The 27,933-nt window shown below is 44.5% G+C and overlaps 1 protein-coding gene across 3 annotated transcripts in view; it reads right to left on the bottom strand.

The window, feature by feature from the left end:
• The window catches only part of hsf2 (heat shock transcription factor 2), a 29,138-nt gene extending 2,982 nt beyond the window's left edge, over positions 1-26,156 (bottom strand). Inside the window, exons 1-11 of one of the 3 annotated variants that reach the window (XM_072362844.1) lie at positions 25,946-26,156; positions 23,867-23,975; positions 22,758-22,885; positions 19,949-20,073; positions 19,699-19,774; positions 15,574-15,635; positions 15,197-15,275; positions 14,742-14,866; positions 3,055-3,315; positions 1,975-2,068; positions 1,423-1,489 (exon numbers count right to left, since the gene is read on the bottom strand). In XM_072362844.1, the coding sequence (XP_072218945.1) occupies positions 1,423-1,489; positions 1,975-2,068; positions 3,055-3,315; positions 14,742-14,866; positions 15,197-15,275; positions 15,574-15,635; positions 19,699-19,774; positions 19,949-20,073; positions 22,758-22,885; positions 23,867-23,975; positions 25,946-26,038 (1,219 nt within the window). In that variant the 5' untranslated portion in view covers positions 26,039-26,156. The remainder of the gene's footprint in view (positions 1-1,422; positions 1,490-1,974; positions 2,069-3,054; positions 3,316-14,741; positions 14,867-15,196; positions 15,276-15,573; positions 15,636-19,698; positions 19,775-19,948; positions 20,074-22,757; positions 22,886-23,866; positions 23,976-25,945) is intronic. The other 2 variants (XM_072362846.1, XM_072362845.1) reach the window with 2 other exon arrangements.
• Between the last annotated feature and the right edge of the window lie 1,777 nt (positions 26,157-27,933).

Below are 27,933 nucleotides of genomic sequence, written 5' to 3'. Positions count from 1 at the left end.
TTTTGATAAAGCTTATAGTTAGGGATGGCTCAGGTAATCCTGAAACATCCCATAGTTAAGCTGCTATAGGCTTAGACTGCTGGGGGACCTCATCTGTCACATCTTTCCTCACTTTGCTCTCTTTTTCCCCCTGTTTAATTTCAAAATTGATTTTATGTCCCTGTGACATTATTGTGGTTATTAACCTATGTTTCCCTGTTCCAACAGATATCCTTTGAATGGTGTTATGGTGTTTTTCCCCCCTCTTTTCCCTCTTTTCTGTCTTCTCAAACCCCAGCTGGTCGAGGCGGATGGCCACCCTTCCTGGTTCTGGTTCTGCCAGAGGTTTCTTCCTGGTTCTGCCAGAGGTTTCTTCCTGGTTCTGCCAGAGGTTTCTTCCCGGTTCTGGTTCTGCCAGAGGTTTCTTGCTGGTTCTGGTTCTGCCAGAGGTTTCTTCCTGGTTCTGCCAGAGGTTTCTTCCCGGTTCTGGTTCTGCCAGAGGTTTCTTGCTGGTTCTGGTTCTGCCAGAGGTTTCTTGCTGGTTCTGGTTCTGCCAGAGGTTTCTTCCTGGTTCTGCCAGAGGTTTCTTCCCGGTTCTGGTTCTGCCAGAGGTTTCTTGCTGGTTCTGGTTCTGCCAGAGGTTTCTTCCTGAGTCTGGTTCTGCCAGAGGTTTCTTCCTGGTTCTGCCAGAGGTTTCTTCCTGGTTCTGCCAGAGGTTTCTTCCCGGTTCTGGTTCTGCCAGAGGTTTCTTGCTGGTTCTGGTTCTGCCAGAGGTTTCTTCCTGGTTCTGCCAGAGGTTTCTTCCCGGTTCTGGTTCTGCCAGAGGTTTCTTGCTGGTTCTGGTTCTGCCAGAGGTTTCTTCCTGGTTCTGGTTCTGCCAGAGGTTTCCTCCTGGTTCTGGTTCTGCCAGAGGTTTCTTCCTGGTTCTGGTTCTGCCAGAGGTTTCTTCCTGGTTCTGGTTCTGCCAGAGGTTTCTTCCTGAGTCTGGTTCTGCCAGAGGTTTCTTCCTGGTCCTGGTTCTGCCAGAGGTTTCTTCCTGGTTCTGGTTCTGCCAGAGGTTTCTTCCTGGTTCTGGTTCTGCCAGAGGTTTCTTCCTGGTTCTGGTTCTGCCAGAGGTTTCTTCCTGGTTCTGGTTCTGCCAGAGGTTTCTTCCTGGTTCTGGTTCTGCCAGAGGTTTCTTCCTGTTAAAGGGAGTCGTTCCTTTCCACAGTCCCTCAGGCTCAGGACGGGAGATTGGACTGAAGACAAGTTTCGGTGCAATCTGTTGGTTTCCTTAGCTGGATATTAATTTTGAATTGGCTCTATATGAATTAATTGGATTATGATTACAATGAATTGAATTAATTGGCTTGAATTGGACTACATTATTTAAGTGCCTTGAGATGACAGTTGTTGTAATCTGGCGCTTTATAAATAAAACTCAACTGAATTGAATTGACTCACCTGTGTTATCCTCCTCTGCCCTGCCTCTGCTGGCCAGTGAACTGTTCTCTTTGGCACACACATTCTCCTGAAACACAAAGACAGGCGCCCATGCATAAGTCTCACTTCAAGCCAACAAAAGTACAGCTGGGACTTCAAAGATAGAAGAGCAAACATTTGAAAAAGGTTAGTCCTGTCCTCTAGATGATTTGGATATGATCACACATACAAGGAAATATGTGGAGCTCAGGAATCCTTCCATCTTCCTGTTGGAGCAGTAACTGCAGGTATTACCTTCAGTGTGTACTGCAACTACCTCTGGCTTCATCTGTCAGCATACAGGCTGCTTTCTGCGCTCAGAAATAACATTTCATAAGAGAACTTATCATCAGCTATTGTGAGGAGCTCCCTCCAAAGCATTCTGCCACCATCTAAGCTGCAGTGAGCAGGAGCCCTGAAAACCCACATGCACCCACCCAAACTGCTGTGCTCAAATGAAAGTGATCAGAGATGTTGGGCTGAGCCTCGGTGGAACTGGTCGGATCACTCAGGTTTGTGTGTTTGTGGGTTTACCTCAAAATCAACACCAAACTGTTTCTCATAAAGCATGGCCTGGAAGTCCTCCAGACTGCAGTCAATACTGTCCAGGTAGTCCATGAGCTCCAACCTGACAACACACACACACACACACACACACACACACTCCATCAGTAACCACAGACTGCTCATACCCCTCTGCACCCACACTGTCTGCTGATTGGTTCATGTGCAACACCTGCTGACCTAACCTGGAACCTTTTACCACAGAACAAATGTGGCTTCAGCTGTGGTGTTTTCAAAATGGCTACATGAAGATCTGATCAAAATTTAAATTTTCCAACCCAGCAACAGAATACTGACAACAACAGGGACCTGGAGGTTAAAGTGTGGTCCGGTCCGATGCTTGCTGCTGGTGCAAAGGGTGTGGGAGGGAGCAGGCCTTCCCTCTGCTCACATCACATTTTATTTAGGGTCAGAAATATCTGAATGTTTTGGACTGACCTCATGACCTCAACCCAACTGAGCATCTGTGGGTGAATCTTTTTACAAATCCCTGCATATGGAACACATACTGTTCAGCATGCATATGGAGTCTGAACAGAACAATGAGTCATTACAGAGAGGAGGACACTACTGTAAAGGTAAAGAGGAACTGACCTTTTATCTGTGAATTATTCATGACATTCTGTCTCTGACAGCACAGCTGAGGCTGAAGCTGAGGCTGAAGCTGAGGTTTTGAAGCTGAGGTTTTGAAGCTGAGGTTTTGAAGCTGAGGCTGAAGCTGAGGTTTTGAAGCTGAGGTTTTGAAGCTGAGGCTGAAGCTGAGGTTTTGAAGCTGAGGTTTTGAAGCTGAGGTTTTGAAGCTGAGGCTGAAGCTGAGGTTTTGAAGCTGAGGTTTTGAAGCTGAGGCTGAAGCTGAGGTTTTGAAGCTGAGGTTTTGAAGCTGAGGTTTGAAGCTGAGGTTTTGAAGCTGAGGTTTTGAAGCTGAGGTTTTGAAGCTGAGGTTTTGAAGCTGAGGTTTTGAAGCTGAGGTTTTGAAGCTGAGGTTTTGAAGCTGAGGTTTTGAAGCTGAGGTTTTGAAGCTGAGGTTTTGAAGCTGAGGTTGGCACTTACTTGCCCAGCAGGTTGATGTTTTGTGATATCGCTCCATTCTCGTTCAATATGGAATCCATCATCTTGACAGGATCTTCGAGACTCAGGCCTGCGGGTTTATTGAGCTGCAGGGCGCTGCTGGTTGGGTCGCTGCTGCTGCTCCTCTGGCTGTTATCTGCTGACTCTGTCTGTTTGACCTCATCTGTGCAGGTGGAGCAAACCTCCGTCTCAGCTGGCAGCACCCCACAGCTGTCCACTTCCACTTCCACAATTTCTACATCACTGAGGGGCGACATGACAACATGTATGTGAACAAAGAGACTGTTTACCTGTCAATAGATTTCCTCCACCGTCAGCTGACTCTGCTTCATAATGAAGGAGTTCCATGAAAAAACACCTGTATCAGTCTGAAACGTGAACGCTCCACTCATTAGACCACAGTCCTTCAGTACTGAAAGTTCCTCACAGTATGGCGTGGTGAACAACAAAACCCATGTCCACCTTTTGCTCTGACAGCTGTTCACACTCCAGCAGCTGACCACCTGGAATGATTTTCATCGACAGGTAAAGCACATCAGATCTCAACAGGCCCTTCATCATTATGTTGTGTGGAAATGGATCAATGCTTTCTCTTCTTTTTCATTGAGCTGACAGTAGTGACACACTGTATATACAGTGCAAAAAGTGAGGCACAGCTTTATATATCTGACATTATAAATGTTGATATCACCATATAGGCATCACATAAAAAGAATGTAGGCAAGAAGAAGAAGAAGAAGAGCAATAGTGCTAATAATATCCCTTAAATGATAAAAACATGATTTTGACGTTCCTTGAAGTATGAAAAGGCCTTGAATAGAAGGTCAGAGCAGGGCCACCCCATCCCACACCTGCACAAGCAATCGCCCCCGCCCCTGGCACAGCCACATGCACAGCAGGCTCTGACACCAGAGGACTGCACCTGATATCCCAGACCGGGAGACGCCGCCGGCAAATCCACAGGACCCGAGAAAAGGCTCCCCGGCAGAGATGCCAACGCACAATCATCCACGGACATGCAAACCAGCCTGCCCCCACAAGGCATGCTACCGCAGAGAGGGCCCCGAGGCTACCACCTCATCAGTGTGTGCATGGTTTTTTTCAAAGATCTAAGCTAAAAGACAACAAGCGGAGCGTCCAGACTGAGTGGTCCTCAGTCCTCTCTGCACCAGATGTTTCAGTGCGTATCATATTTGCCCCAATTTCATTTATATAGAGTCAAATTAGAATTCAATTCATTGTTATCGAAAAAAATCCAATGAATCAAAATCCAAATTAGTCCAATTTATACAGGCCAAAAATAAAAAAAAAAAGAAAAAGATCCTCGTTAAGGAAACCAACAGATTGCACCGAGACTTCTGTTCGATCCAATCCCTGAGCGTGCAGCACTGAGATCCAACAGGACAAGCCCAGGTCAACAAACTGACTCTGACCACTGACGAATCGGCTCTGATCGAGGACGGGCCTCACACCGACAGCTTTGAAGAGGGCAGTGCTGTCAACAGAGCTGTGGACAATGAGAAGGATGGCGTCACATACTCTTACTCTTTCTTCCACTTCATGCTGTTCCTGGCATCGCTCTATATCATGATGACCCTCACCAACTGGTACAGGTAGGCTCTCCTCTACATTCTTCCTGCTATCTGGTGGCTGTAGAACGAAAAGCAGTCGCCTGCCAATCAGAAGGTCGGTGGTTTTACTCCCGGCTTCTCCTCTCCCACATGTCAAAGTGTCTTTGGGTAAGAGGGTTAACCCTAACCCGAATGCCAGATTATCTGCTGATGAATGTGTAGAACAGTTCACTGTGGTATCCTGTATGGGTGGGTGAGTAAATGGGTGAATGTGGCAGGTAGTATAGTCATAAATATGACTTAAACCAGCCTAATGCAGTTCCTTTAATCCCAATAACATGTTCAAGTCTCTGTAACAGAATGCTGTGATCGATCGTATCAAATGCAGCACTGAGATCCAACAGGACAAGAAACAAGTCCGCTATCAGAGGCTAAGAGGAGATCATTGGTAACTTTCACCAGTGCTGTTTCTGTGCTATGATGCACTCTGAATCCTGACTGAAACTCTTCAAACAGATTATTTCTGTGTAAATGATCACAAAGTTGAGCTGCAACTATTTTTTCAAGAACTTTAGACAAAAAAGGGAGATTGGATATAGGTCGATAATTAGCCAACACTTCTGAATCAAGAGTAGGTTTTTTAAGTAAAGGTTTAATTACAGCAACCTTAAAAGTCTGAGGTACATATCCTGTCAACAAAGACCGATTGATCAAATCCAATATGGAAGTGTCAATTAAGGGGAAAACCTCCTTGAACAGTCTGGTTGGGATTGGGTCTAACATACAAGTTGATGGTTTAGAAGAGACTATTGCTGTTGTTAGCTCAGAAAGATCAACTGGACAGAAGCTGTCTAAATACAATTCAGGTTCTAAAGATACTTCTAAAGCTGCTCTACTTGATGATACATCAGTGATAATAATGGGAAGGATTCCATTAATCTTCTCTCTGATAGAAACAATTTTATTGATGAAGAATCTCATGAAATCATCACTGCTGAGAGTTAAAGGAATACATGGCTCAACAGAGCTCGGACTCTTTGTCAGCCTGGCAACAGTGCAGAAAAGAAACCTGGGATTATTGTTATTCTCTTCTATCAATGATGAATAATAAGCAGTTCTAGCTTTACGAAGGGCAAACTCAATTAGGATTTGATAAGAACTTACCAGGGAGAGTTAACAAGATAAAACAAAGAGTGCATTTAATCTGCCTTGTAAAATGGGTTTTTGTGGTAATACGACTAACCACGTTTGCTGCTGTCAATCCCAAGGGACACAGCCAGCCTGACTAACAAGTCAAGAATTGGTGAGGTTCAGGTAACTTTGTGCTCCAACAGAGCAGAATCAGAAAACCTGCAAGAGCTCTCACAGATAAGAATCTGCAGACATATTTATCTGTGCTAAAGCCCATATTTGAACAGCTGTAGAAGTTCAGGGAGCTGCGATGCAAGCAGACTGAAAACGTATCCATGTGCAGTCGTATAGTAATTTAAAGACACCGAAACTGAATACTTCATCAATCCCAAAAGGAAATGATATTGTTGCAGTGTTAAGGAAAAAACTGATAATGTCGTGCAGTGAAACCAAAGCAGTATCCGCATCTGCTTGGTGGAATGTAAACGGCAACGATGGTGACCGATGTGAACACCCGCCGCAGGGAGAAGGGACGACAGAATCGTCTGGTGTTTAAGCAGTGATATGACAGACATTCCCTGGATCACACCAGTGTTTGTTGGGCATGAAACACACCTCCCTTCGATTTGCTGGATTCCTTTCCTGAGTGTGCACGTGGCGACCAGAGCTGGGCACTGAACTTCAGTTCTTTTATGGCACCGACTGAAATGCTTCGGTAGTACCGAGTATCAAAACATGTCTCGAGAGGAACGGACTTCAGCGTCAACGACCAGTTTCCCAAAGAAATCCTGGAAAGACGCAGGGTTCTGTTCCCCATCCGGAGAAAGTTCATGGAAGGAGGCTCCCGGGCTGTCATCGCGGTGGATAAGTTATTCATCAACGGGCAGCTGTACCGCGACCAGGAAACCACTCCTTGGCTCTTCTAAACTCCAGGTGATCTGTATTCGTTAACTTGTATAATTCATATCACCATAGATGGTACATAAGTAACTCTGAAATAGTCTATCCAATTCATATCTAGTTATCTATCAAGGCAAAATATATAGCTCACTGCCAGTCTCAGCAGCATAGGATATATGCAGCTCATATTTGTTTATTTGGGTATGTTTTTTTGTTTTTGTTTTTCCTTTTTCTATCTCACACTTCCACTCTTTTGCACTGTTTTTCTATTCTGTCTTTCTTCCCCAACCCGCTGCGTTTCCACCTTAATAAGTAATGTTAACAAGCACGGCGCACATAGAGTTTTGAGCAGAGCACATAATCAAGTTCCACACAGCATCGACAGTGCAAGTACATATTGTAGCAAGCTCATACTGACAACTGAAACACCAACAATGGCATGTTCATGGAAGCATATATGCACACACACGCACGGGATGCTTTTAGCAAGCATCCAGCACTCACTGCATTAGTCTGAGCATGTCCACACTGAGGTTTATCTCATGGAATGTGCATGGAGCTGGGTCCAGGGAGAAGAGATTAAAAATCTCCAATAAATTGAAGGATTTACAGGCGGACATTGTTTTATTACAGGAGATTCATTTATCAAAGACTGTAGCTGATGTTCTCACCACAGCACAGTTTCCTCATGTGTACTCAGCCTGTTACAACTCCAGACAAAGAGGTGTAGCCATTCTGATAAATAGAAGAGTAAATTTCACCGTAAACAACACAGTTATAGATCCAGAAGGTAGATTTCTAATAGTTAATTTATCTGTTCAAAATATGAATTTATGCATTGCAAATATATATGGTCCAAATGTGGATGACCCCTCATTTTTTCACTCCTTTTTCACTTCACTCTCTGATCACTCAGATAACACACTCATCATAGGAGGGGACTTTAACATGGTATTAGACTCAGGACTAGACAGACTCAGTACTTCAGGAAGTCAGCGGAACTGGCAGTCCACGAATATTGTTAAACAGTATATGAAAGATTTTGGTCTTTGTGATGCTTGGCGCTCCCACCACCCCACTCTTAGAGAATACACCTTCTTCTCACCGGTACACCACTCATACTCAAGAATAGATTATTTGTTAGTTAGCAGTTCCTTGTTGAGGGATATTTCAGACACCAAAATCCGCCCCATCACTATCAGTGATCACGCTCCAGTTTCTATCACACTGAAGAATAACAGAGTTACACCACCAGCTAGGAATTGGAGATTTAATACATCATTACTAAAAGACCCTGATTTTATTAATTATTTCAAAAGGGAATGGTCTGTATATTTAGAAAATAATGACCTGCCAGGAATGTCAGCTTGTACTCTTTGGGAAGCCGGAAAAGCAGTTATGAGAGGCAAAATAATCTCTTTTTCATCAAATAAGAAAAAGAGGGAAAGTTCAAGGATATCAGATTTAGAACTCAGGATTAAATCATTAGAAATTGTCTACAGTACCTCCAAAGAGGAACACACACTGAATGAATTAAGAAAAGCTAAACTTGAATTAAACAAAATTATTGATAAACAAACACAGTTTCTCATACAAAGACTTCGCTTGGAGAACTTTGAGCACGGCAATAAATCTGGAAGGTTCCTAGCTAACCAACTAAAGAGAAACAAAGAGAAAACAACAATCACTTCTGTTAAAGACTCAAAAGGAAATGTCACCCATGACCCTGATGTAATCAACAATGCTTTTAGGGACTTCTATAAAACCTTATATTCATCACAAAATGATCCATCAGATAGTAACATAGATCAGTTTCTTAGTAATATCAACCTTCCAAAATTACAAACCGAACAGGCAATGGCTCTGGATTCACCTCTTTCAATAGGAGAACTCCATGAAGCCCTTCAACATATGCCTAGTAACAAAGCCCCGGGACCAGATGGTTTTCCAGCAGAGTTCTACAAATAATTTTGGACTGTTTTGGCACCTGCATTTCACAAAATGGTATTACAAGTTAAGCAGAATGGCAGATTATCCCCACACATGAACTCTGCTAACATTATCTTGCTACAGAAACCAGGAAAAGACCCCATACTTCCATCCAGCTACCGCCCAATATCTCTAATAAATGCAGACCTCAAAATAATTTGTAAAGCCCTCGCCAAAAGAATAGAAAAAATAACTCCACTTATAATACATCCTGACCAGACAGGTTTCATAAAGGGTAGACACTCATCCACTAACACTCGCAGGCTAATTAATCTCATAGATTATTCTACCATCAACAACCTGGAAACCACAATAGTCTCTCTAGATGCAGAAAAAGCATTTGATCGAGTGAACTGGAAATTTTTATTCGCAGCATTAAACAAATTTGGGTTTGGGTCACACTTCATCAACTGGATAAGGATATTATATAGCTCCCCAAATGCGTGTGTGAGGACAAATGATCAAACCTCTCCAAACTTCAGTCTGCAGAGAGGTACAAGACAGGGTTGCCCACTTTCTCCCTCACTTTTTGCTATTTTCATCGAACCTTTAGCAGCTGCTATCAGACAAGAAAGAAATATTAAAGGCATCCAACCCCAAAATATTGAGCATAAAATAAGTCTTTATGCTGATGATGTTTTACTTTTCCTTCAGAACTCTCAAACGTCTCTCACTCACACGATCACACTCATAAATAAATTCTCAGCACTTTCTGACTACTCTATCAATTGGTCTAAGACCACAGTTCTGCCCATTAACTGCAGAGTCCAGAATATACCTGCGATCACTTTACAGTCAGGAAATATCAGATATTTAGGCATAAACATTTCCTCCAGGCTCTCAGAGCTAACAAAGCTAAATTATGTGCAATTATTAAAGACAGTAGAGGACGATCTCTCTCGTTGGAAGTCCTTACCTATATCACTTATGGGGAGAGTTACAACCATTAAAATGATGATACTACCAAAAGTTAATTATTTGTTCTCAATGATCCCCATAAAACCATCTGCTACTTGGTTTAAGTCACTAGATTCTTGCATCTCCAAATTTCTGTGGAAAAACAAACCACCACGTATTAGTTTAAAAACCCTACAGAAGACCAAGGACTGTGGTGGATTAGATTTACCTCATTTTCAGCACTATTCCTTAGCCAATAGGTTACAGTATATATCAAAATGGTTTAAACCTAGCCCAATAGATGAACCATGGATAAATGTAGAACAAGCATTGTGTGATAATCTGGAAATCTCTGACCTGCCACTTATTAGTCAAAACGTAAAACATCACAAATGTTTCAAAAGCATTAACATCAGCACCTCTCTGACAGCCTGGTGGGAATTTCTTAAAATAACAAAGTCTTCAATTGTCCCATGTAAGCTTACACCCATCTGGAACAATCCTGACATACTGCAAAACAAAAAAATGCTAAACTTTACTCTGTGGAAGATCAAAGGAATCAAACATCTGGAACATATAATCCAAAATGGAAATTTTATTTCATTTGATGAGCTCATATCACAACATGAGATAGGCAGCAATAAATTCCTAGAATATCAACAACTTAAGTCTATAATAACAAAGAAATATATCCCCCACCAACCAGACTTACAACTCCCGACTAGGGTAGCAGAATTTCTAAGCATCTGCACCCCAAAACTACTATCAAAAATATATAAATTATTGTCTAAAATAGATGACACAATGTCTCTACCGTCCTCAAAATGGGAGGCAGATTTATCCATCAGTTCTAGTCATAGCTTCTGGCCACAAATATGTTTGAACACCTTTAGAATGACTCAGAATTCTAATTTACAGCTCATACAATACAAAATCCTTCATAGAACACACTATACAGGACAAAGGATGTTCAGGATGGGTCTAACACACTCAAACATCTGCTCACATTGCACAGAAAACACACCTGATGATTATGCACACGCTTTGTGGTTCTGTGCGCCTGTCCAGAAGTTCTGGCTTGAAGTCTGTGCGGACCTATCAACATGGCTAAAGTGTAGCATTCCTGCATGCCCCACACTGTGCATACTGGGTGACTTAGACAACATCAACATGGAAATTAACTCAGCACACATGGTTCTCACAGTGTTATGTATAGCAAAGAAAACTATTCTCATGAACTGGAAAGCGAAGAACAATCTGTGTATTAACCAGTTTAGAAATTTTCTTTTAGATTATATTAGCATGGAAACAATGTCTGCCTCCTCAAAACATCAATTGGCTGAATTTAATTCTCTCTGGTTCCCGCTGATTAGCTTTATCACTTAGTGGTGGTGGTGGGTTGCTGTCCCGTCGCTCTGGGCGGTTGGGTGTGTGCTGGGGGGGGCTGTGTGGCTTCGGGCGTCTGGTGGTCTCTCGGGTCGTGGGGACCGGGTTGGTCATTGCTGGGGGGGACTGTGTGTCGGGCTTGGAGGGCAGTTTTGGGGGCTTGCGGGTGGGACTGTCTTGCGGTGTGGGGCGGGGTCCCTTAGAGGCCTTGGGGTGGTGGCTGCTGGCTCTATGCCGGGTGGCTGGGCCGCTCCGGCATGGGTGGTGGTGCTGGGCCTGGGCCCTGGTGGCTGGGCGCTGCCTTGCGCCCGGGGGGGGGGCCCTGCCTGTGCCTGGGGGGGCTGGGTTGTCCTGGACGCGCCACAGTATGGGTGGGTTGGTGCAGGTCCTGGTGCCGGGCTTGTTGCTCTGGGACCTCCAAGGTGTCCGCAGATGGTTGTTTTGTTTTTTTCAGGGTGTTGGGGCGTGCGGTGGGGGGGGGCGGTGCTTTTCCCCTGTTGGGGGGGTGGGTGGGGGGGCCTGGGTGATGGTCTGGGTGATGGTGGGTCTCAGGCCCGGGCTGCTGCGACTGGTGTGACCGGGTGGTTTGTTTGTTTGTCTGTTTGTTTTTTGTTGTTGTTTGTTTGTTGTTTGTAGAGGTCCTCCGGGGTGGGGTGGGGTGGGGTGGATACCTTCTGGGGGTACAGTAGCTCCCGCAATATGGTCGCTGCAGGCCCCGAGCCTGGTGGACATCAGCCCCTCCTGCCCTGTGTTGGCTCCCAGGTAGCGGGGATGCCTATTGCAGCCAGTCCCTGGCTGCCTTCTCCGGGGGAGAGTAGCTCCCCCCGGTGTATATCCCCATACCCCTCTCCCTTCTGGCTCCTGTACACAGCACACACTCACACATGAAGGGTTTTGGGGCCGTGTGTGTTCGGTGGGGTGTAGTGGATGGGGCCACATAGGTGGTCCCCTTTGGTTGCACTCTGCAGTTCCCCGCCCCTGTTTTAATTACACCTTAGACATTACTACTTATCAAACACACACTCACACACACACATTAGGTCTTGGGGGGTGGTTACACTGAGTGGCATCTGGTGGGCGGGGCTCTTTGGGTATGTAGGCTGCCCAGAGGGCCGCGCTCCCAGTCCTACAAGTTTGGCTGCCCCTCAATTTTAATCGCTCACTATTAGAAAATATTGAAGAGCCAGAAGGGTGAGGGGAGGGGTCTTCTTCCCACACCCCTGCTTCCTGGTTGCTGCTCGAGGCGGGAGGGGCCAAGAGGATTAATTAATTGTTCTGCTGGTTCGGGGTCTGTGGTGGCTGGGGGGCTGCTGGCCCCCTGGTGTGCCCGCTGCGCTACACCCCAGCGGAGTTGAGGGAGGGAGGACGTGTGGATGTATGGGACGTGAAAGTGTGTGTGGTAATGATTGGGCCTGGATCTGGGACTTGCTGTCGCCTGGCCTGGCCTGGCCTGCCTGTGCTTCTCCCGATGGGGGGGCGGCATTGCCTCTCTCCGCTGCTCGCGACTTCACCCACCTGTGGGCACGTCTTGACTCCCAGGGCACTTGGCCAGGGGCGCTGGGGCAGGCGCTGACCCACTGCGTGGCTGTCTGGGGCACTTGGCCCTCCTGGGTATTGGGTGGGGCCTCTGCCGGGGGGTTTGGGGGCGCTCGGGCTCCCGGGGCCCGGGTCCAGTGCACGGCCCATGTCTGGGCGGCTGGGACCTGGCGGGGTCAGTGGGCTGTTGCCCCTGGCTCTCTGAGGGCCTCTGCCCTATGCTTATGGGGGCTCTATCCGGGGGCTTCCTCTGCAGTCTTCTAGGTGGATGCGTGGTTGCCCCTGCGGTGGGCTTCCTGGGTTCTGTGCTCCGTGGGGGGTGCTGGTGGCCTGGGTCTTGTGGCCCTCTCTGCCTGCTTCTGATTGCTGGGGGGGGGGCTGTGGATTGTGGCCCTGTACACTTATACACTCATAACTAACCACGGTTACCATGTAGATCCTGTGCCATGGGTGTTGCATGTTCTCACACACACACACACACACACACACACACACATTCATTAGCCCAGTAGCATGCTCGCTAAGCAGTTGATGTGTTATCATGTCGTCTCAGGTCATCTATCCACAGCTGTGTTGTATGCGATTACCGCTTCTTGTGCTTGTTTTTGTTTGTTTGTGTGTTTGTTTTTTCTCTGCTTGTCTGCTTTCAGGTGCTCCTGGTGGCGCTAAGGCTGGATTCCCCTCAGAGGCCATGGATTGTTGTCTGTTTTGTTTTTTACAGGTGTAGCAGCTGGTTGTCTGGTTTTTGTTTCTATTTTTGTTCTGTTTCCTCTTCTTTCCTCTTCTTCTTTCCTTGTCCCCCGGTCCGGTTCAGTTCTATTACATGTCATATATTGTAAACAAAAATAAATAAATGGGCATCAAGGGGAGCTTTACATTTATAAAACTTCCCTTGGCAAAGCAAATCTGTTTGGCATCAAAGGTATTCAGACTACAATTCTGCTGCCATAATGCTGAACAGGACAAGGGAAAAAAAAAAAAAAAAAAAAAAAAAAAAAAAAAAAAAAAAAAAAAAAAACATGTCTCGTCTTTCCGTGCCAAGTTTCAGTACCCAGAGATTAAATACCCAGCTGTATTTGCAGCTGGAGCTCATATCGAAGAACTAATGCTTAAATTACAAACGTTGAAGCGCTGGCGACAGAGAAGACGTTCGCGGAGGTGGTCTGTATAACCGGCTGAGGCTGGGAACGGGTGAATTTACGAGTTTCTTCGCCGTATACAGCCATTAAGACCGGAAAAGGCAACTGCCGGAAATGACGTTCTAAGTGGACCAATCACAGCCCCTACGGCCCACGTCTACGTGACCTGTTGTTAGAATTTTTTGGAGGCGCACGTCAGGCTACGGCGGAGGGATCCACGTTGTAGCTACGGCGGAGGGATCCACGTTGTAGCTACGGCGGAGGGATCCACGTTGTAGCTACGGCGGAGGGATCCACGTTGTAGCTACGGCGGAGGGATCCACGTTGTAGCTACGGCGGAGGGATCCACGTTGTAGCTACGCCGGAGGGATCCACGTTGTAGCTACGGCGGAGGGATCCACGTTGTAGCTACGGCGGAGGGATCCACGTTGTAGCTACGGCGGAGGGATCCACGTTGTAGCTACGGCGGAGGGATCCACGTTGTAGCTACGGCGGAGGGATCCACGTTGTAGCTACGGCGTTGAAATGACAGAGAAGCACAAACTACGACTTACAGTGTTACAGTATACACTTTATTTTTACAGTTGATTTTTCTATCACACACACTCAGACACAGATATGTAGGGGGAAGCCGGGAGTGGAACTGTGGACCTTCAGATCGGCGCGCTGCTTTATTATCTTGACACTTGAATTGACCTCAGAATGAGTCAATGGGAAGGTTTATTTGCTTTGACATGTTAAAATAAAGAACAGCACAACTAAACAGGATACAGTCAGATACGTGGACTGGATAGTTTAGTGGTATGATTGGCACCTTTTATGTGGGAGATCTGGGTTCAAATCCCCTGCATGAAAGGTACTGTCTCCAGTAGGGGTCCTTAGGCAAGACCCCCTAACCTATTTGCCTACCTGTAAGTTTCTGCTAAATGCAGAAACAAACAAACAAACTGAACACACTCTCCACTGTTTCTGATACACTGCGTGCATCAACTGGAAAAACAAGTCTGCTGTGTTGTGAAGAGCAGAAAACACCAACCGTGGTAATGTGGCTTTACACATCTGCCAGTGGTCCACATGTGGCTGTGTCAAAGCAGAGAAAATGGAACAGAGAAAATCTCACCCTTGCTCGTAGGCTCTCGGTGACCCCTCTATGACCTCAGCCGTCACATCTCCATCGCTCCCAGTCAGGTCACAGATGACGACATCGTCTGAAATCTCAGAGTCCTTCACACCGTTGACGGATGTCTATACAGAAAGCACATTTCATGGAGCAAACTATTAAATGTTGCCCATTAGTTATAAATACAGTCCAACATGTGTAAGACCTTCAAAGACAACATTAACACCAGAGATTACAGGTCTTTAGGAGGTGCAACCCTCTGACATTCAGTCTGTTTTCAAATGAAATATGTTGTAGCAAAGCTTCCAAACATCTGACCGCTCTGTTCTTGAATGTCACCTCCAGCTAATTCTATCTAGGAGCAATCTCAAGGAAATGGATCAGACTGCGTTTGATAATAAAAATCCAAGAATAACAGATCATACACTGATTTATAAAATGAAAACTGTACTGACCTGTTCAACACACACTTTGTCATCATAAATCTCATGAATGTATTTGGGTTTCTTTCCGTTGCTGTTCATAAGAATCGACCTGTTCAATTAACAGAGACAAACAAATACAAATTATTTTACCATATCTAAAAAAAAGACCATCTAATTCTTTATATATGTCATTCTTTCATTATACTAATCAGTAACGCACAAAAAGATGCAGAAATCATTCTTTCATTCCTAATATGCACAGCAAAAACAACAATCCCATATTTCACAGGGACCGGACATGATTCATGCCACCACAGGGAGTTATTTCATGCACACCAATGTTTGGGGGGTCAATCCCAACTCTCATTAGAATCCCAGATGAATGACATTGCAAAGTGTGAACTGACCTTTTGCGTTTTAAGTTCAGAATGCGGTTGTTCTGAACCATGGTGATGATGAAATGTATCAACTGTAAAAAAAAGGAACAGTGAAGATTAAATGGAAACTTTAGCTCTGACAGTGGCCAAGAAATATTGTCTGCCTGATAAAATAAACACTTCCTCCTCCCTGACTTGTTCTCTCCTGCTATTAAACTCAGTCTGACATCAGAAGACTCGTGAAAGACTTTGCTCCCACGTTTGATAAAAAAATATGGTGCCACTAATGGTGACTGAAAATGTTATTCCTGTGTTTGAATTCTGTTTAAAACCATAAAATCAACTGATCACATTTACAAAGATTGCTCTACTGATAGGGAGCATTATGAAACCTTGAATATAACAAAGAAGACCCGGGACTGTTGGGCAGTTAGAATCTACATCAGACAATAATAATAATACATTTTATTTGTGAGAAGTGCATTGCAGTAATCCAGTCTGGAGGAGACAAAGGCGTGGACAAGCTTCTTGGCATCAGCGAGCGTGAGAGTGGGACATTTTGCAATGTTTCTGAGGTGGTAAAAAGCTGTTTTGGAAGGTTAGCTGAGGGTCAAATCTCACACCCAAGTTGGTGACTGTAGAGTAAAATGTCCAGGCCAGAGAAAGCAATACTAGTTATGGGAGATGATCTGGTTTGATGAGGGTCCTCAGTTTTGGAGCTAATGAGCTGAAGGAAGTTTTGATTCATCCACACCTTTATCTCCTCCACACAGGCAGTGAGTTTGGACAGTGATGGAGCGGATGATGACGATGATGCTGAGGGGTGGGAGCCCATTTTCATATAAAGCTGAGTGTCATCAGCATAGCAGTGGAAGGATATTCCAAAGCGGCTGATGACTCGACCAAGGGGGAGCAAATACAGGGTGAAGAGTATGGGGCCGAGCACTGATTCCTGGGGGACCCCACAGGTGACAGTGTGAGTCCTGGACCTTGAGCCACCCACGTAAACAAACTCAGTTCTCCTGGACAGGTAAGAAGAAAACCAATTTAGGGCAGTGTCACGTAGTCCAATGGTGGATGAGAAGGATGTGGTGATCGATGGTGTCGAATGCAGCAGACAGGTCCAGAAGGACAAGGAGAGAAGGTGAACCCAAATCGGCTACCATCAGCAGGTCATTTGTGACTAACGAGGGCCGTTTCTGTACTGTGTGCAGAACGGAAACCGGACTGAAATGTTTCGGACAGGCTGTTGTGTCTGAGATGGTCCAGGTGGTGGACAGCAACAACTTTCTCAAGGAATGAGAGGTTGGATACGGAAATTTGCAAGGACTTCAGGGCTCAGGTTTTTTGAGGAGTGGTCTGATTATGGCAGTTTTCAGAGCAGGTGGAATGTGACCATTCAGGAGTGATTCAGGAGTGGCTAATCACTGCGGTGATGAGAGATAGTGGAGATGTGCTCCTTTACTAAAGCTGTAGGAAAAGGGTCGAGGGCACAGGTGGAGGACTCCAGCCCCTTAATAATGTCCTTGATCTCCTGATGAGTTACCTCAGGAAAGGAACACAGCAGTCTGGAGATCCCGAACTGTGGGTCGGCAGGTGGGATCAGTGTAGCTGGGGGTCCAGAGAGGACCTGATCCTGATTGGATGTTGTCAATTTTTGTTTTGAAAAATTCCATGAATTTATTGCAGTGCCCCTCTGTGATAGAGGCGGTCTGGGGTTTGAGAAGGTGATGGGTCGTGGAAAACAGCTGCGTGGAATTTCCAGGATGTTTTTAAATGATGTAAGAATAAAACCGTGACTGTGCCTCACTGAGCGACTTTGAATAGGCCTTCTGGTGTTCTCGGTAAGCCAATCTGTGCACAGTGAGTCCGGTAGATTTATAACGTCGCTCAATGCCAGCTGCCTTCATTCTCTGCAGTTCACTGGTAAACCAGGGGGCTGGACGGGAAAAAGTGACCATCCTGACTCTGACAGGCGCATGGATATCCAGGATGCTGCCCAGGATTTTATTGTAAAAATACACTGTTTCGTTTATTGAAGAAGTGTTTATGAAAATGAGATGCTGGAGGTCTGCTGCAAGGCAGTATGAGTCAATGTTTTTTAGATTTCTGAAAGAAATTTGGTGTTTGGACTTGATGAGGAGGGATGGAAATGGAAACTCCATGGAAATGACTTTATGTTCAGACACCCCCAGATCATACACACACAGGTTGTTTACAGGAGCAGAGTCAGTCATGACCAGATTGAGGGTTTGTGAGGTTAAAAGAGTCCAAGACATGCAGAAATTTGGCAGCAAGGTCACCAGAAGGTTTGTCCACATGCATGTTCATATCTCCCAGAATTAAGATATTAGAAAGATATGTTGTGCAGAATGTTGACAGGAGGTTGCACATCTCTGCAATGAAGGATGCATTTGGTTTAGGTGGTTAGTAGATTAGAAGTACTGTCATGGACAATGGGGATTTGCATTTAAATCCCAGACATTCAAAAGTGGACAGTTCTGGGAGAGAAAAGGGGGACAAATCCAGGTGACTGCGGTATATTACAGCCAACCCGCCAACCATGCCCTGTGGTGCAGGCTTTTTGAAGATAGCTGTAGCCAGGAGGACAAGTCTCGTTTAAAACAGAAAAAACATTCGGTTTCTGTAAGACATATCAAGTCCAAGCATTTGTCCTGGATGTGGTTGTGAAAAAGGCAGGATTTTTTTATGAGCCGAGTGTTTTTTAATTCTGAAATCCACTCTGCGTCTGTTGTCTAGCTGCTTGTGTGGCACTACAGCAGCTGTAATGTGTCCAGGACTACAAATCCCTAGAGCATTGGCGCTCTGAAGACATCGACGAGATGCGAGTGGACGCACAGCTGACCAGAGGGATGGAACTGCATGCCAAGACTGGGAATAAACAAACCTTCGATGAGATCCTCTGTGGATATAACGGGGCCGGCGAAGGAGTTCGAGTGCTCTGATGAGTGTAATGCAGAATGGAGGGGTGTAGTTGCTGTACTCCATCAGCAAGGTAGCAGAGTATGACAGCATGCCAGTTCCGGAGGCAGAAAGTCTGCTGTTAGCCACCAAGGCAATGGGCAAAGAAGGGAGCCCACCTGGGACAAGGAGGTCATCAGTGCCGTAGTTGGAGGAGTCAGACCCAGTAAAGATGGGGCATGGTGGTCACCAAAATGGAGCCGTGCCTGGTATCAAGACAGAGGTCTGCGGTCGCTCAGATTAACTGAGTTGGTAGCGAAAAACGGCGAACAGAACAACGCCAGCGTCCTCTCCAACCCTCTCCCAAAGGTCCAGCAGTTTGTCTTCTCAGTTCCAGATGTTTACAGACTGTTATTAAAAGAAGAGGCGATGCTATACAGTGGGAAGCATGCCTGCCATTAAATTCAAGATGAGCTAATATTTTTATGACAGTGAAATGTTTCACGTTCAATATTTGATATTTTTCTATGTTCCATTATGAATGAAGCATTGGTTTTAATTGGAAATCACTGCATTCTTTCATTAGTGGCATGTTACACAGTGTTCCATTGGAGCTGCAGGATATGAGAAGTAAGAAGAAAAGATGGAAACATGGTTGCAAACAGGACATTAATAAACAAATGAAAAAATAAAGCACACTCCTTTTCAGTTGCTGTTTATGCTCATCAGGAAGAAAGAAAACAACTCTGTGAACCTGGTCTGACCTGGACAGATAAAAATGACGTGTCTCACCAAGCTGCTTCTGATCGTAGCCGACAAATAAATTCAGTGACCGACTGACCTCTTCCCAGATATGATATAATATCCCAATTATTCCCAGAGATGAAAGATGCACTTTCGTCTTGTGGATTTTCACAACAGTTGATTGTTGTACTCAAACTACTTCTTCTACTGCATTACAATCACCATCAGCACGGCCTATTCCACCCCCCCTCTGGTGACACTACAGAGTTTATTCACTTCAAACCTGAAACATGTCTGATTCATGTATGCTCAGTATGACTGAAGCTGGAAAGTATGGACAAAGATCTTAAATGTTAAAGAATCCCAACGTGTGGACAGAAAGGAGAAAGTCCTGATAAACTGCAGAAGCTATGAAGCTGCTTCCTTCAGAAAGTGTGTAGTTTTAATGGTTTGCTGACAGGATAACCTGATGGCTGGCGTGGTGCTCACCTTTTTGATAAGCTGCTGCTGGTGGGCATGCTTCTGTCTCAGATCTGAGATCTCCCTCCACAGAGCCTCATTCTCCCTAAAACATTTTAAATAAAAAAAACAAGTTAAGCAACATGGGACTTTGCTTCTATCATGTGATCAGAAGGTTCTGTTCCATACAGTCCTGTCTGTTGGTACCAGTGGGGATCTGTTTTTCTGTATACATTCACTTCAATTGTCTTGGATATCTCATGAAGAGGTCAACACTCACCTTTTAAGTGTTACAAGTCTAGCATCAATGTTCTCCTGTTTGCTGTGAACACTCTGAACACTCGCTAAGATCTTGGTCAGGTCATCCTGTCGAATCTTATTGTCCTCAGGCCGTGCATTAGAAACCTGGGACACATGAATAACAATCAATTATTTCTCTGACAGCTTCTCAAAACAAAGGACCATAAAAGTGATTGAAGGGATATCTGAGTTTTGGGTTGACATAAGCTAGCAAAATACAAAGATACAAGGCAAACCAGCTGAATACCATCTGCCCGCTCTGGATTTGAAGAGATTTAATTAAATGGACATGGACTTGTCTCTCAAACTGTTAGGTGTCAAAACAGGCATTGGCTCATGAACATCCACCATTCTCGACAGAAGTTTTACTGCTTTATGCAAACAAACTGATGAGCTTTCAGTCCTAAGCTACCCCCTGAGAATAAGAATAAGAATAAGAAGAATCTTAATATTATACAGAGAAATATGCCACTATTACAGACAGCACATTAGGGTTGGACGGTAATAAGGTAATAAGGTATACCAGCAGTGTCTTTCAAAAGCAACGGTATCAGTTTCAATACCGTCACTAAAAAAAATGCAATGCACTTATATAGGAGATAAGGATTAAATATAAGATGGAAGTAATTTAAGGCCTAAAAATGACTATGTCCAGCAGCACTTATATGTGGTTGAATTTTTCAGTTTTACTTCCACAGTAGTTTACTTTTGGAGACTTATGATAAAGTTTATGAACATGACGTCATCACGTGACAGCATGGAGGAGGGAGAGAGAGAGAGAGAGGGAGAAAGATGGCAAGTTGCGCACCGACTGACCTGGTCCCTAAGAACAACACGACTTCTGCAGTCTGACAGTATTTTGGGCTCCGAGCTAACGAGAAGGGAGAGCCGGTAAATACTAACGAGGCAATTTGTAAATTGTGCAATAAAAAGGTGACCGAGAGACGGAAAGACTTCCGACCTAAGGACACATCTCCGAATTAACCACCCACTCACTGCTGCGAGGATGCATTTGTCCCCAAGTTCACTCAGTGCAACAGTTTCAACACCTCCCGCTGATACCGATGCAGAACCAGCAACTACTAAGTCCGCCTCTTACACACAGCCGACAATAATGGAGGCCTTCGGGAAAAATGAAGTACAAAAGGGACAGTGTCCGCTGGAAAACCTGCACCGCTGCAGTGACAATATACTTGGCGAAGGAGATGGTCTCTTTCCACACGCTGGAAAAAAGTCCTTCATGGACATGGTAAAGGTTCTAGATGCCCAGTACGGGCTGCCTGGACGGAAACATTTCTCACAAACAGCCGTCCCACATTTATATATTAAAGTTAGAGACGAGGTTCAAGTACTGCTGTCAGAGGCCAACAGTTATTCCTTAACAACTGACATGTGGTCGTCAGTTAACGTGACTCCATATGTCCTTGACTGTCCACATCATTACAGCTGAGTGGAAACTTGAATCCAAATGCCTCCAAACAACGTATTTTCTCAATTAAAAGTAAGTAAGTAACTAGTAAAAGTTGTTAATATTGTGCACATTATGTTATTGTTTCATTATTAGAGTTTGGTATTCAGTTTCTGAATGGTGTAGGCACAAGCCAACAGTTTGGCGATGCTGTCTGAGCCCTACGTCATCATTTTTAATTAGTCACGGTAATACCGTATACCGCGGTAAAATGTGGAGACAGTATGAAGGTATCAAAATTTGGATACCGCCCAACCGTACAGCACATCTGTGACATCTCTGAACAGCAGCTTTATATAGAATAGAATAGAAAATTATTTTAGTCATCCCAGAGGGGGAGATTCAAATTAGTAAAGTAGCTAAAAATATATATATATTTACAATCATTGTATATGAGAACAATAACAACAACAATAATAATAAATGAACAGATAAAATAAATTTCAGAAAAAAAACATGTCAGGAGTCACATCCTTATGGCTGTGGGGACAAAGGCCCTCCTGAACCTCTCAGTCCTGCAGCCTCTCACTGCAGCTGCTCCTCTGTCCTGTCAGGATGCTGTGGAGAGGAAGTTCCCCATCATGGAAAATAACTTCCTCTTCATCCGCTGCTCCACCACAGCACAGAGGGTCTAACCTTCAGCCTTTTTCACCAGTTTGTCCAGGCGCCTACAGTTTCTGTCTGTAGTGCAACTCCCCCAGCAGACAGCAGCATAGAACAGTGCACTCTCAGTGATCGTGTGATAAAACATGCACATCATGTCACTGCAGACACTGAAGGACCTGAGCCGCCTCAGGAAGAAGAGACGGCTCTGGCTCCTCCTGTACACTGCTTCTATGTTGGCAGACCACTCCAGTTTATTATCCAGCACCAGAAAAAAGTCCTTCACTCTGCCCTGCAGTGGGAGGTCCAGGGTCAACTGACAGCTCGATGTAGATTTCAGAGTGTGCGAGGTGTACCTTAAACGCACCATGGGGTCCCTTGTTTTAAGCAGGTAAGAAGTACCACTCAGTGCCAACAATGTCTCTCTCAGTTGTGGTAACAAAATAAGTGTGTGCCACCCACAGGCTATGTGGGTGTATGAAGCAGGGAGAGGTATGCAGCATGCAGTCTGCGTGTTGGTCCATGTGTGATCTGTGCATGCTGCATACCTCTCCCAGGGCTGCATCTCAGGATGCCTAAGGATGCTGCAGCAGCTCGCAGCTTTTACACGAGGGACATCGGTCCATCTTACAGCTCTTCTTGTTCATTTTTTCCCGCCTCCCACAATCCTGCACTGTATTTAAATGTGTGTTTTAATTAATGGTGGCTGATGACTCACCTTCCTCTTGATGTTTTCCAGCAGGTCATCTTGTCCATGTTTGAAGTAAGGGTGCTGAAACTCAACTGGACCATCTCTCTCCTGTTTCACAATGCCTGTGTCGATATGCATCACCTTACGGAACCCATCTGCACGTACACACCAGCAGAGGCGCATCAATCACATCATCACAGCGTAGGGGAGAAAACAAGCAGTCATTGTAATGGGTTTCTCAAAGTGGAAATCACAAAAACCTCTTGTGTTTGTTGTTGTGTATCGTCCACCTGGCCCTTATTCTGAGTTTCTGTCTGAAGTCTCAGAGTTTTTATCCCAGTTAGTGCTGAGTACAGATAAAGTCATTGTAGTGGGTGACTTTAATATTCATGTAGATGTTGAAAATGACAGCCTAAATATTAACTTTAATTCTATATTAGACTCTATTGGATTTTCTCAAAGTGTTCACAGACCTACTCACTGCCTTAATCATACCCTTGACCTTGTGCTGACTTATGGCATTGAGAGTGAACAGTTAACAGTGTTCCCTCATAACTGGTCTTGTCTGACCATTTTTTAATAACTTTTGAATTTACATTACTTGACTACACGGTTTCTGAGAAGAATTCTACATATAGAAGGTGTCTGTCAGAGAATGCTGTAACCAGATTTAAAGAGTTGATTTCATCATCCTTTTCTTCACTGCCATGTGCAGATATGACAGAGGACGGCTACCTAAATTTTACTCCAGTAGAACTTGACTCTCTTGTTGACAGCACTATAGCTTCAATGCATACAACACTGGACAATGTTGCCCCTCTGAAAAGGAAGGTAATCAGTCAGAAGAGGTTGGCTCCTTGGTATAATTCACAGCTGCGTGCGTTAAAGCAGACTGCAAGAAAGCTGGAGAGTGTGTCTAGGCATGAAAACATCGACAAAAAGGAGTCAATTCCATCAAATAGTATAAAACAATGTGGAAAATGACATTTCTTAGTTGCTGTTTTCAGCCAGGATTCATGTGATTTTTCAAACATGATCAAGATTACTGAAGTACTCACAATCATAGAAGTGATTGTTTATCATGACAGGCCTACTGACACATGCAAACAAATAGGAGGCAATAAATGGAGTCTTACACATGTTTAGCTGCCTGATGAAACTGGCCATGTTGTTGTGCTTGAAGAACTTGGGGAGGATCTCTTTAGCAAAGCGCTGTTCATCCAGAACAAGGAAGCTGTTGCCCTCCTAGAAACAATTAATGACACTCTCAGAGGAGCCTTCTGAAGCCACTTTCACAAAACACAAAGGAGACGTTCATGTTCATGCATTTGGCAGACACTTTTATCTAAAGCGACTCACACTGGTAGGTAGGGATGGGAATCGAAAACCGGCTCCCAGTAGTTCAATTCCGTGGAATCGTTATCCCGCCTGCCTAATGATCCCGTTCAGCTAACGTCTGCACGCTTCGTATCTTGTCTCAGAATGTTTCCAACATGGCTTTGAGGCTGAAGCGCTCCAAAGTTTGGTTATATTTCTCCAAAAAGGACAATACTGGGGCCAGCTGCAACACGTGCAGAGCTGTGATCACATCAAAGGGGGAAATACCTCCAACATGCTGAAACATTTGACCTCACAGCATGCAATTACTTTGCACCAATGTGACGTTTTTGACACGCTGCTAAGCGATGGCACCGACTCTCGCAGGGGAGCTTGTGGCACAGCGTCTTCAGTCTCAAAAGTCCCAGGTAACGCAAAACATTCAAAACTCGAGAGCCCTGTAACATAAAACTTCCAGGTCCTGTTGATTGTATTAATGTTAGAGGCATACTGTATGAATAATTTCCATCTGATATTAACATTTAGTTGACGAGGACTGCAAGAGTGGGGCAGGCTCAGAGGCAGGCTCCCACACACCTGTAGTTACCCCTTTCATCGAGGCAGTGAAAAGTAAAAGGCCAAAATAGATAAAATGTTGGTGCATACTTAAACAATATTACCCTCGAGGGTAATATAGCAAGTAATGCCGACAAAAATAAAATGTATAATCAAAATATATCCATGTCGATCAACAGTTTGCTCTCAAATTTTAAAGTTTTTTGCGTTGCCATGGAAACACATGGGGACTCCTATGTGTAATGGAAAGTAGTTTACCACTGCAGCAAATAATCCGACCCTTGGTAACGACCTAGCAACAGAAAGTATTTTCTAGTCCCAGATGACTTAACTCAGAGCTGACGTTGATGTTCAGCGCTCTCGGAGTAATAATTTAGGTGATGAGTCAGGCGTACTGTCATGCTCACTTCAGCACGTTCTAAATTTCTTCTTGACCAATCAGATTCCTTTGTCGGAACTACTTGTTGTATAATTTAAATCAAAGTGTTATGGCAACCAAAGCCGTTTGTACTATATATAACTGGATGACAATCAATAAGGAACCAAATCGGTAAGCGATATCCATAATGGAACCGGAATTGCTAAATTCTTAACAATTCCCATCCCTACTGGTAGGCAGGTAGGGTAAGGGGGTCTTGCCTAAGGACCACTCCTGGAGGTAGTCCCTGTCATGCAGGGGGTTTGAACTCAGGTCACCCACAAGAAAGATGGCAATCTCACTATCCAGTCTTCTGTGTGCGACAACATGAGACCAAATCCATCAGACCCAACGATATTCTCATTCCACCCAGGAAGGGGGTGCGTGTCCGAAGCCATGTGGAACTTAAACAGGTCATGTCACAGAGTGTGTGTGTGCTTCTAAATGGGGACCTGAAGCTTGCTTCTCAGTTCTATTTTAACAGACCATATCAGACTGTAAAAAATTGAGAACCATTTTCAAAATTAAAACCAAGAATATTCTCCAAGTGTGGAAGTGAATAAAAGTGAATAAAAAGTGTAAGTGATTGAGTTGTGACCCAGGAGCAGAGTTCAGAGGCCCGGACAGGTGACTCAGCGTCCAGATGACCCTCGCCTGGCATGACCAGCAGGTACACAAAGAAGCAACACAGAGCTAGCTGCCAGCTGCTGCACAGTGTGGGAAAGGCTGGAAATGCTTGTTAATTACCATCTTTAAACAATGCTTTGTGAAAAACGCGGCTGACTCTGTACGGTGTGGCAGAATAGTGCGTTTACTACCTTAACTTACGGTTCACCTCGAAAGCTGACTGTTTGCTTTGCACTAGCTTCTCTCATTAGCATGCTAAGCACATTGATGGCGTTACCTGACTCCAGCAGATGAATTTATTGGTGTCCGCGTCCTCGACCAGTGTCCACAGCTTGGTCAGGAAAGCCGGGACGTTCGAGTTGTGCTTCATCTTAGAAAGTTCTTCCACAAATACACTTTGATGGTGCACACTGACCGCTCTTTTGGAGCCTGTAGTTTAAGGTGCTCTAGTCTGCTTTGAGAAAAATACCAACAGCTTCTAACTTCCGGTTCTAGCACATGCGACACGATTGGTCAAAAACGATTTTACGTAAGACTCCTCACGTGGAGTTCCATGCAAACACAAAAGAGTAACCGACTTGGGTTGCCACCTTTCAGAAATGAAAATGGGAGACGTCCAGCACAGCTCCTCCGGGAATCAGGTGAAGTCAGGTAATCCAAACAGTTAAACCACACTAACAAAAGAATTTATGGAATGATTACTGAAACCTGTATTCCTAAATATATGAACATTTTGACATAGAATAAAACTGTACAAACATTTTACTCAAGGAAATGTACCCTATATATGTTAAAAAATAAACCTTTTTCTCTTAACAATATTTATTTATTCATCTAGTATTGGTTAATACATTTGTGATTTGTTCTTAACCCCGTAAGACCCACAGTTGCAAATTTACAACATCACTTTTAACAATACTAAGAAAAAGGCCTGCTCATGTTTTTTTTTCTCAAGACCACATTCACATAGTTAATAGCTCCTATTGTTTGTCCCCACAATGCTATTGGATAGAAGAAGTGTTCACATGTCCGGTCATCTGGCCTTGAACTCACTCTAATAATTTTTTGAGCCATGGAAAGCTGGACAGATGCATCAAAAGCCCTTCTGCGAGGTGAGGTGCCACCAATTCAATTCAACTCAGCTGAGGGTTGAGAGGAGAGGAAAGAGGGGACAACAAACACCATAACATTCAAAGGATACCCGTTGAGACAGGGAAAGATGATGACCACAATAATGTCACATGTACATAATATCATTTGAGAAATTAAACGTGGAAAGAAGAGAGCAAAGTGAGGAAAGGTGTGACATAAGAGGCCCCCCAGCAGTCTAAACATATAGCAGCTTAACTATGGGATGTTTGAGGGTTACCTGAGCCATCCCTAAGTATAAACAATGTTCCCTCCACCCCACTACTTTAGCTGCTTCCTCTATACTGCTTTTACTGCCCAGCTGTACTTCCATCTCAATGACAACTCGCATCGTCAAGCCTCCTCCTCCTCCTGACTGCACCCCCACCTCTGCAGCAACTCTCACCAACAGGCTTCTTCTGTCTAACTGCACCTCCACCTCTATGGCAGCATCCACTATCAGGCCTCCTGAGCCAAGCTACACCACCACCTCTGCAGCAGCTTCCACCACCAGGCATACTGAGCCCAGCTGCAACTCCATCAGTGATTTAAAGGAGCAGTATGGAAGTTAGACTTAGACTCAACTTTAACTCCTTCAGGGAAATTCAAGTTACGCTGTTCGTCGGATTCTGTAATATCTGATATATATATATATATATATATATATATATATATATATATATAATATCTACGCATTGAACGCAACACTCGGAGAAACTACGGTGGCCTGAGTGCAGCACACACTCCCCAACACATCCATCACTCAAATGTGTCACGATGTCTTCTCCATGGAGTGAAACCACCTTCTCAAGTTCTGAGGTAACTTTTAGAGATGGAAATTAGAAACAGATGTTACATTTGGTCTGATATTCTGTGAAAAGATACCTTACAGTGACTGTCGCTGTTAGTTGTTCTGCATTATTTCAGTGTTTTGTGGACCCGAGGTAGCTACCTGCATGCTAATAAAAGCTAGTATTAGCTACGTAAGGCTAAAGGCTGTTAGTATTTGGTCTGATAGAGGGATAGCATTAGCAGACACTTGTATCTGGCTGACATTATCTTCAAAGCCTCTTAGTATCATGTTACACTTTGATTGAAATCAGCTGATCTCCGTAATATGACGCAGATTAATTTCTG

The sequence above is a fragment of the Leuresthes tenuis genome, unplaced genomic scaffold (assembly GCF_036924035.1).
Source record: "Leuresthes tenuis unplaced genomic scaffold, fLeuTen1.0.hap1 SCAF_13, whole genome shotgun sequence".
Taxonomy (NCBI): domain Eukaryota; kingdom Metazoa; phylum Chordata; class Actinopteri; order Atheriniformes; family Atherinopsidae; genus Leuresthes; species Leuresthes tenuis.
Note: the sequence above shows the minus strand (reverse complement) of the source record. Positions and strands in the feature narration are given on the sequence as shown.